An 11,291-nucleotide genomic window follows, 5' to 3' on the forward strand; every position below is an offset into this window, starting at 1 on the left:
TAGAGTACTAAAATCATCTTCTATATTATTATGCCCAGACAATTCTGAAATTTCAGAATCTCTAAGAAACTCAAATATTTCATGTATTTAAAAATGAAAATATTGCAAAAATAGCAATGTCTGACCCATTAATATGTTCATATGGGTCTTTATTATTAAGTAATCACACGGAACACCATTTGAATACACATATAACATCGAAGATGAGGGATTTAGCCAAGGTGTATATAGTTATTAAAGAACAGAAACCTTATACGGCTATAAAAGATTGTACAAAGTCGTTGAGACATGCTAGGATTTTTTACAGAACCTGTAATTTCATCGTAACCACTATTTATTTGTACGGCTTTAATAAAAACATCAAAATGCACAGGGTCAAACGCTAAATCAAAGGTTGAAATTGAAGGTATGTTCGTTACCAGTTTAGTACAATATGGACATGAGTTTTTACGGTCATGCACTCGTGCTCATTTACTAGTAGAAATAGTGCTTCGAGTTGTAGTCGATGACACTTCGATTGCCTCCTGCTTCTCTAAATGATGTTGCTCATCATCGGCGTTGGAAATTTTCATATCTAAAAAGTAACAATACATTATTTAGCTTTCTTTAAACTTAATTAGTAAAACCTCAAATTATAAGAAAGCAGTCATTGTTGAATGAAACACTAGTATATATTGAATTATTTCGCGGATAAGCGATAAGCCGCCATAGCTCAGTGGTCAGAGCTGTCGACCGGAAATCGAGGGGACACGGGTTCGAGTCCCGTTGGCGTTATGTAAATCTCAATTATTTGTACCTATATTTTGTTAACTCGGATATTTTCTTATATTATTTTGTACAACATATATTTATCATATAAGATATAAGATCTGTATAATTAAAAAAATATATAAATAAATAAAGATGTACATTATTATCTGTAAAAGCCCTATGGGCGTTTAAATAAATAAATAAATAAATAAAGTATCTTTTATCAGGAGATTTTTCAATGTGGATGAGTGTTTCAGGCGAATAATTATTGCTTTTAAAATAATTATAATTAAATTAAATTATTTAATTAAATGAAGACAATATTAGCATCACTCAATCTAAAATCTGAAACAGAAAAGATACGGTCACATCTGGGACTCGCACCGGACCTTCGGCTTTCTGGGCCGCACCTCTGACCATATAATAATCAAATTATATGTTACGTATTGATTGTTTCAAGAGTATTAAACATGTTTTCTGTAGATACCTGATTCTATCGAAGAAGTAACGTTGTTCGGTTTGTATAGTGAATCATCATCTTCGGACGTCGGCGGACTCCTTTCTAACATTACTTCAGTTTTGGTTTCTAAAATAAAGCATAATATATTATATATTTATCCAATAATAATATCTCAATGTAGTAAGTAAGTCATGTGCACAAATATGAAACCTAACCTAATATAATGACAAAACAACAGACTAATTAAGCATTTGCAACGGAATATTTAATTAGCAGCATTTCTGATATTACCTATAACAATTTACTATAAGCTAAGGTAGCTCTGTAATATTTCAGATTATTATCAGTGAATATTACCTGAATCTGAGGAAGTTTCATGGTTAATTTCTTCGCCCAGTATGCTCTGCATATTGCTGATGATTAAACTTTGTCCTTTGGAAATTAGCGAAAAGGGTGAAGACGAGATCATGTCGTCAGTACTGTTTATTGATGTACGTAAATCACTGGTTCTTGGAACATCTATAAAATATCAAGAACAAACACATTGAAACATACATATATGTACCTGCAGTTTTCTGTTTTTGCAAATTTTATTTCCACAAAGGAATTTGTTTAATTTGAATATGAACAAATTAATGGGTGATTATCCGACGTGTAAAACTTCGTTTTAACTTAATTATTTTAAGAAACAACTGTTTGAAAACAAAACATGCTTTTAAATGCATATTTTAGTATAGGAATATGGCTTTAGTTTGATTTGACATTTTTACCACAAGTTGTTAGGTTAGCTTTTTTGAATTTTGTTAATACATAATATATATCTATTATTCAAAATAATTTTACTGCTTGGGTTCTCAAAAAAGAAAGAAAAAAATCATGACCTATATAATAAAATACGGTAATTATTCTGTACTCATTTGATAAGCATAGATTAAAATTGTTAATATTATATTTATTATATTAATTCTATATTTTACAATTTAGGTTATTACCTATTTAGAAATATGTAATAGCTTACCGTATTTAAAATCCATTTCGCAAAGCTGAAAGATTTTATTAAATCTCCTTCGTAATAAAGCTAATAAAACGCAAAAACAAATCAACCTGTCAACTGATTCGTGATATACGAACATTGAATAACGGTAGTATTTAATATTATCTGTTAGCCAGTTACAAGTCATTAAGTGTTTCAGAAAACTAACCTGAAGCTAGCTTCAAATGGACCAATACAAACAAACCAGCCTTGTGCTAGCAAACAACATCATTCGATAATGGGCTCTAAATAATATAACTTTAGAGGTTAATTTTGCATACAATTCTTGAGCCTTATAGTTCCTTTCGAATATTGTTTAGACCAATACGCAATGTCGTACGATAATAAGCTCTAAATAATATTACTTTAGAGGCTATTTTTGCATACAATTGTTAAAACATTTAATTACTTTAGAAAATTATTTGTACACCTGCGTTTGACACAAATAACGATGGCAACGTCGCTTTTTGAGATCAATGAAGTTAGTTTAACATACGATAGAAATAATTAACAAAGTCAGGTTGAATATCTGAGATAAAATCGCATATAGGAGCATATCTAATGCTCACGAAAATCGCACTTGTCACATCAAATTGAGTTGAAAATGCCACTGATCTCGTCTCGCCGAGACGATTAAAATGGCATTTAAATCTCAATTTGTCGATGATCAAGTAAGTGCTCAATGATCAAGTAAGTCGAAATGATCCAATAGTTCCGGTTATTTGCAGACGCTAAGATGTACAAAGTGCCGTATCATAAACCTATATATATATATATATATATATATATATTATATTATATTAACACATTATATTATTACGGTAACCGGATAAATCATCAAAATTCTAATTCATCACATCTTTAAACAGTTATATAAAGTCATGGAAAGTAAAAGTGAAAAAAAAATTATTAACTGGGTTAAGTAGGTAGGTTAGGTTTATAAATGATTTTTTTCATCGTTTCTAATGACTTTATATCACTTTTTAAAGGTGTGTTGAATTGTTCTTCTAATATCTTTGCTGTGTTTAGTTATCATGGAACCGTTTTGATAGGGCAAATTCAACCGCAGGTCTTTCCAATACGCCAGGGCCGCGCGTCGCATATTATTGTGCACGGCTGCGTCACTTACGTCATTTAGATTCTGGCTTTATTTTAGGGTATTGTCTCGTCTTGAGTTCACTTCGACAAACTTCGTGACAGAAAGACTAGCCCTGGCCTTGGCCCTGAAACCAGAGGACGCAATTGGAAACCCCGCATTGAAATACAGGGTTTTCCAATAAGAGGTGTTATTTTGAATAGCCCGCTATTTCGGTAGATGTTACTTTTGAAGCTGTCATTTTTTTAACATTTGACAAGTAGAAACTACGCCATTAATACAAATGGCACAATACACGCTTCAACAATGCATTGAAATTATTAAAATTCACTTGAGTGAATCAAATGCAAATCATCTTGAGTGATGAGGCCCATTTCCACCTCGGTGGCTTCGTCAACAAGCAAAATTGTCGCATCTGGGGCTCGGAAAACCCAAGAATTATTGTTGAAAAGCCTCTTTTTCTTCAACGTGTGACTGTTTGGTGCGGTTTATGGTCCGGCGGAGTTATTGGACTTTACTTGTTGTTACCGGCCATATTTTATATTAAATGCCATCCCGAACTTTGCAGATTTTCTGCGCGCCAATACTCGGTCCTCGAGTAATGTTCGGGATGGGCAGAGCATGAAACTGTCGCCAAGGCATGGGCACACAAAGGATTACAGGTTCTACTGATTGTAGTGAAATGAAAGCAGTAGTTTTGTTTTTGCACATTATAAAACATGGAGAATATATTTAAGTAAACATGTTACATATTATGACTCGGCACTTACCCCCAGGGATCAAAAATTGGTTCTTAATTCTATCTAAAACTGATTAACCACTTAATTACGGAAAGTGAGCGGGGAGCTTCCATACGGCCGGCGGTGGTCTGTCCCAGACAGATCGAGCTGGCACCATCAGGGCTTTGGTCCAGGAGACGGGTCCAGCGTCTCCGACAAGGTGGCTGATAAGCGGTTCTGGAGCGTATCGGGTCTATCGTTTATGTAACATTAATGGAGCGAATCCATCCATTGAGCTGATCGGCAGATTACTTGAGCGGGTGCCGTCCGGGCTTGTGATTTTATTATCCGTATCTTATTAAGAAAAATACGGCTTGTATCGCGCCACTTGAGGTGAATGCTTCATTTCCCGGAGTCCGCGGAATAACGATTTGCAAGGGATCGCGTATATAAACTTCAGTAGAACATTATTTGTGATCTTCACGAACACACACACGGTCATCCATTATACGGACGTTTATTTAATAGAGCCTGCACCGACTTGGTTTTTGTAAAAAAGAACCGAATAACCCGCATCAGGAATACTGATGTACACTTTTTAATACGATCGCCCATCCAGGGTAAAAATGAATTATAATCTAATTGACTGTGCGATCATTACACGGCCGTCCCGCTCGTGTAACAATTCCAGAGTACCAAAAAAAAAGGAAACGGAAACAAACAATCGACTGCCCGGCGGTCTATTTGTTGCCAGACCGTGCTCTCTATAATTTTAATCAAAATTAATGCTATGAATGGTACTTGTTCTGAAGAGGTGTTTTAAATAATTACTTTTAAATAAGACTTAACACCGCTTCATAACATTACCCCCCGCGCCACACAAATGTTTGTCCCCAAACATTAATACAACTCTAAAAAAAACTACAACTGCAATAACTAAGCTTGAAAAGATCCTCTGGGTTTCTAAAAAAACAATCAACAATTATACATGAGCATCATAATTTGTAAGATAAGTAAGGAATAAGACAAAATCTACGATTTGGATAGCAAAACTTATGATGAATGGGTGTGCCGCAGCTTCAATCGCACCCATCGAGCGTGCAGCCGGATGGTTGAGCCTGCGATTCATCCATTCTAGAACTTAAAGATAACTTAAGATTAATGTAACTTAATTACAAATTTTAGAAGATATTACGTGAACGGAGTCTGCAAGCACCCACAGTATCGGAATACCGGGTGATGATAAATTGACGATTGTCGAAGACTGCCGTTAGCGTTACATCTGTGACGGAAAATATTCTTAAACAAAATTGTAGGTAAACCTGTAGGTATATAAAAAAATATTATTGTTCTTCTCAACACATCTAAACAACTTAAGCGTTAAAGCTTCACTGGCCCTTTAATAGGGCGATAAGCCACTCAGGCAACACTTTTTTTTTAGGGAGGTAAACCAACCCTCACTTTTCACTGAGTCTACTTCTCCGTTGGAGATAAAACACACTTCGAAGAAATTCTATCTACTCTACCTGACCTGGTTATTGGGTAAGTCTTTCGAAGAGAATTTATACAATAAGACAAAATAATCATCCTTGGAAAGCATTATTTCGTAATAGTAGAAAAAACTTTTAACCTTTACACACACGCAGGTGTGTAAGGTGGTTTAATCGAGTGGAACTGTCAACAACCAATCTTATAGATGTGGTGCAATTAGTAGTAGTATACATCCATTGTTGTAAATGGAGTCATTGGTCGAAGATTGTATACATCCATTGTTGTAAATGGAGCCATTGGTCGAAAATTGTATACATCCATTGTTGTAAATGGAGCCATTGGTCGAAAATTGTATACATCCATTGTTGTAAATGGTGCAATTGGTAGAAAATTGTATTATTGTACTAATTTATAGATAAAACTTACTTTTACTAAATATAACTAAAGTTATAGAAGGAATTTAAGGAAAAGACATATGCTGAACCAGCTCTTATAATTGTATCATTAATTACTATGAAATTATTAAACAAAATATCAAGAGTACTAACATAAGTATACCATTTCCAAACATGACAAGATAATTATAATAAAGTAAACAAAAATATATTTGGTAAAATTCAATTCTTAATAATAAAATTTTTAAAACTGCTTAGAAAACAAAGATGTACTGGACCGGTACATCTTCACTTTCTAAGTAACGGGCGAACGTATACAATATGCACATAAGTATATATTAAGAAACCTAGAATATACGGGGATAGTGGGAAAGTATCACCGTGCATTCCAAGATTTGGGCAGTTTATATATCCCATGCTACCTAACTTTCACTTGTTTAGTCAAAGCCATATTTCACGTCGTTTTTTTTTTTTTTTTAATTATTGTCTTATAAGCTTATCTGAACAACATCATTGTCGTGTAACAAACTCGAGTAGGATACTAGAGTGTTATACTAAATTTATTATGTTTCTTTCTATTATTTACCGATTATACTAACCATTTTACGAAATTTCTATATTTTCTAAAAGAAAATTAACTAGGACAGGACTAAGGACTGTCATAATGCTGGGTCGCTCCAACTCGGGTGATCAAGCCGCTTTGTGCTCCCGTGCATTGAAAAATATTTGAAATATTAATTAATTGAGAGTACTTGGTAGGGTGGCCAGACCCACCAAAGCACTATCGGAAACATATTAATCCGGTATATTTTCTGACTTGACGATGTCTTTCACGTGAAAGTTACCAGTTTCCTTACCTTTGAGGTCTGCTAATGTATAGATTAAGTCTGATTTTTTCTTCACGACTATATTTTGCACAAAGCGTGGAGCTAGTTTCTGTGCAAAGTAATTTAAAGCGTTTGATTGGACGAAATTTCTACGCCAAACCCTGTCTCCGACTTGAAAACTAACATGTTTTCTCCGCAGGTTATAATGGTTTGCTCCTTTTTGATAAGCTTTTAGTAAAGCATCTGAGACTTGCTCATAAACTGATGACAGTTCTTCTAATTTTTGTGCGTAGATTCTCTGACTAGTACAATTTTGTGAATTAGATTCCGTATCAGCTATAGGGTTACGATGCAAATCACCGTCTAATATTTGCTCCCGACCATGCATTAGAAAATAAGGTGTAAAACCCGTAGCGCAATTTACGGAATTGTTCATAGCTGATTGTATTTGTGGTAAAAATTTTGACCAATTACGGTGGTCTGATTCAACTAATATCGATAATGCGGTGCCCAAAGTTTGGTTATATCTCTCTACCACATTATTTTGAGGGGTATAATAAGAGTTATAAAACGGAGGAGGTATATTATAATTATTTAATAAGTCCTTAAATTCTTTGGATACAAACTGACGGCCGTTATCACAAACAATGGTGCGCGGTACGCCATGTACAAGAAAGATACTTTCTTCTAAACTCTTCACAATGCTTCGCGCGGTACCTTTGCGCAACGGGAACAGCCAGGTAAACTTTGAAAAAACATCGACACAGGATAAAATAACGGTAAAACCAGAGTAACTTCTCGGTAATGGACCTACCAAATCCAACGATAACATTTGCATTGGACGTGTAACTTTTTTTGGATGTGATGAAATACCGTTAGGTGAGGCCGTACTGATTTTGTGGGCCTTACAGACCGTACAGCGATTTACAAATTGTTTAATGTCTCTGTACATATTTGGCCAAAAATACCGTAATTGTGCTTTTTTATAAGTTTTAAAAACGCCGGGGTGACAAGATCGAATAGACTCGTGAACACTACTTAAAATGTCTAATCTTTTTTCTTGAGGAATTACTTTTTTCCACGCAGTGTCTTCACACAGTGCTAAACGAGTTTTCGTGTGACGAAATAGTTCGTTTTCCCGAATTTGGAAGTTCTGAAAACGTTGGGGAAATTCTTGACAACCCTTCCAAATATTTTGATACCACTCATCTTGAATATTTCCTGAATCTATAATGGAGATTTCGGCAAGATCCATTCGCGAAAGGACATCTGGGACTATGTGTTGAGTACCTTTACGATGGATTACGTCAAACGAGAATTGGGATAGGTGTGAACTCCAACGCGCGAGACGACCGCTGGGGTTGGACAGAGAACCTAACCATTTTAGGCTTGAGTGGTCGGTTACAACTGTAAAATGAGTTCCTTCAATGTATGGTCTAAAGTGTGTAACGGAGTCTAGTACGGCTAAAAGTTCGCGCTCAGTTATTCCATAATTACGTTCGTGAACGTTTAAGCATCTCGAAAAATAAGCAATAGGGTGCTCCTGTCCATCTATAGTTTGAATTAATACCCCCCCAATGCCTACGGAGCTTGCGTCACAGTGTATAGCGAAGGGTTTCGAAAAATCTGGACAACTTAAGACTGGGGCAGAAGTAAGTGCTTGCTTTAGTGCAATAAATGCGGATTCAGCTTCCGGTGACCATTTAAAATTACTAATTCCCTTATTTGAACCAGTAATACTTGTTAAAGGAGCTGCAATGCTTGAAAATCCCTTGATAAACCGTCTAAAGTAACCGCACAGGCCAACAAATGCCCGAATTTGTTTAGCATTTTTCGGTATAGGAAAATCTTTAATACTATCTATCTTACTTGGATCAGTGCGAAGTCCCTGGGAATCCACCATATAGCCCAAGTATTTAAGCTCGGCTTTACAAAATTCTGACTTTTTTAAGTTAATGGTGAGACCCGCGTCTCGTAGACGTTCGTACACCCGATTTAACAAGTTTAAATGTGATTTCAAGTCTTCCGATACTAATATAAGGTCATCTAAATAGCAAAAAACATTATCATCGAAATCAGGTCCAAACAATGCATCCGCTAGTCTTTGTAATTCGCTAGGAGCATTTTTCAAACCAAACGGCATGCGAGTGAACTCAAAGAGGCCCCGCCCAGGAACAACAAATGCTGTCTTTTCACATGATTTTTTGTCCAAGGCTATTTGCCAAAATGCCTTGGAGAGGTCAATCGAGGAAACATATCTGGCACCGCCCAGTTTATCTAGGATACGCGCAATATAGGGAAGAGGGTAACTATCACGTACCGTGACGTTATTAATTTTTCGAGAATCAAGGCAGAATCTAGCTGTTCCGTCTTTTTTTGTTACAATTATTACTGGACTGGACCATGGTGAACGAGAAGGTTGAATAACCCCTAATTTTAGCATTTCATCAACTTCTGTTTCTAATTGTTTCTGCCGTGCGGGTGAAAGAGGGTAATACCGCTGTTTGATGGGTGGTCCTGTTGTAATTATTTTGTGTTTAACTAAGTGTGTTAGACCTAACCCCTTTTTTTCAAAAGAAATTGACTCGAATTTTTTAACTATTTTAGAGAGTTCCCTGTTCTCTTCAATAGTTAGGGATGAGGCTGGCCGAATAGCCCGCAACCCACTAATATTTCCTTCCGAAACAGGAAGAGTAGCTTTCGAAAACAGTTCCGGTGCGATGTGGAACTCCTTCCAAAAGTTAACTCCTAGAATAATTGAAGGCGACAATGTCGGGATGACGTAGAAAAGAATTTCCTTTGTGGATGATTTATACGTGACCGGCAATGACATTGTCCCTAAGACTGGTTGGTTTGAACCGTCCGCTGTATAAACACTAAACTTAACTTTAACTAACTTAATACCTAATTCCTTAAAAATTTTATAACTATTGCCTCCTAGACATGACAATGAAGCGCCGCTGTCTAGCATTCCACTGTAGAAATTATTTATAATATGTACATAAGTATAAGGACGGTTATCATTTTCAATAGCCATCTCCCGTGGCAGCGGGCCCACTGTTCCGGTTGATGGGGATGAAAGAAATTTATCAACTATTCGGAGCCAACTCTCCCACTCGCTTTTCCTCTGCGCCAAGGACGGCTTGTAGCAAGAGAGACTCCGACCTAGTTTTTTGACTTTTTATGAGCTTTGTCATTGATAGCTCCCACTTTAGGATTGTTAGACCTTGAATTTTTCTTCCTGCAATCTTCTATAACGTGTCCCGATAGTTTACAATATGAACAGAATGGTTTATTGTAAAACGTTCTAGAATTTTCGTGTGCAGTTTTTGTATATGTGTTAGAAGTAGAAGAAGACGGTTTATTGTATTTATAATTATTATCTCTGTTTCCAAGACTAACTTTAGTATAGTTGTTGGAATAATTGTTGTTATTTGGTTTTCTGTACTGATTTTGGTTATAACCTTGGTGTCTATGCATATTATTATTATTAAAATTAGGTGTTTGTCTAGCAGTACTATCAAATTTCTCCGGTTTATTAGTGACAGGTAAGTCTACTTTTGGTTGAGAAACGTTGAAAGATACGAAATCATCCGACAGTGATGCATAAGATTCCAAGTTGCCTGCATGAGTAGTCAATTGCTCGAATGTCGATATATCTCTTGAGACTAGTAAATTTGTATACATAGGCAATAAAGCTTTTTTTGCCAACCGCAAAAGTTCTAATTCCGGTAGTTTAGCTTCAAGCATATTGTTTAATGATTTCATTCTGAGAGTGAATTCTAGCACTGACATACCTTTAGGTTGTGTCATGTTAAATAGTTTTACCTTAAGATCTGTTTGAAGGTCGTTTGCTTCAAATTGTCTTATCAAAAGTTTTGAAAGATCGTCCCATTTCAAATCCTGAGTGTAAATAGACCTGAACCACAGGAGTGCTAAACCTTCTAAAAGATCAGGAAAAACGCGTACAAGATGATCCTGGTTAAAATTTTTTGTCCTACATTTCTCCTCAATTAATAGTAAGAATTCCCTTACACTACTTTTTCCGTCATATTTCAGTTTCCAACCGTCTACGTTATTTGAGTGTGAGTCCCTATAAATAATCTTCGTTTGTTTAATTATGTGGGCTTTCTTAATGGTTGTGTCGTCTAATTCAGAATCCGATGATTCAGAATTCACTTCACTTATAGCAGGTATTTTAATCTCTTTATTATAAGCGCGCGCCTGTAAACGTAACTCATGAGAAGTCGACGATGGATCAATATTCCTGTCTTTAAGTTCTTTAATGAGAACCTCCTTCGAAGCCCCATTGATATTTGGTATTGGTATTGGTGAAGACATGATTACGTTCTTTGATGTTCAGATAGAAAGAAAGAAGTAAAAGAAGAGAAAAATAAATATTTAATTTTTTTTGTTTATAAAACAAAAGAAACTCTTCATTGACGGCTGTAGTATCATTAGACGTAATATTAGCTCAACTTCTATTGTACAATTGTGAAAAAAAACAAAAAAAAATTGTT

The 11,291-nt window shown here is 35.5% G+C and overlaps 1 protein-coding gene across 1 annotated transcript; it reads right to left on the reverse strand.

Moving 5' to 3' along the window:
* Window positions 1-351: 351 nt before the first annotated feature.
* On the reverse strand, window positions 352-2,332 carry LOC149413764 (uncharacterized). Its single transcript, XM_089644674.1, has 4 exons — window positions 2,229-2,332; window positions 1,568-1,729; window positions 1,238-1,336; window positions 352-574 (listed from the first exon to the last, which is right to left on the reverse strand). Exons 1-4 carry the CDS (start codon window positions 2,242-2,244, stop codon window positions 468-470), a joined length of 384 nt encoding a protein of 127 aa, XP_089500800.1. The 5' UTR covers window positions 2,245-2,332; the 3' UTR covers window positions 352-467.
* Window positions 2,333-11,291: the final 8,959 nt, after the last annotated feature.

Source organism: Hesperophylax consimilis, chromosome 21 (genome assembly GCF_061612785.1).
Source record: "Hesperophylax consimilis isolate HC1 chromosome 21, BYU_Hcon_1.0, whole genome shotgun sequence".
NCBI lineage: Eukaryota > Metazoa > Arthropoda > Insecta > Trichoptera > Limnephilidae > Hesperophylax > Hesperophylax consimilis.

Bases quoted from the DNA above. Each gene is read 5' to 3' on its own strand.
- LOC149413764 (XM_089644674.1), bottom strand. The intron at 1,337-1,567 runs GTAATATTCACT...GCTTTATTTTAG, and splicing joins TGAAACTTCCTCAGATTCAG to AAACCAAAACTGAAGTAATG. The intron at 575-1,237 runs GTATCTACAGAA...GTTACTTTTTAG, and splicing joins TACTTCTTCGATAGAATCAG to ATATGAAAATTTCCAACGCC.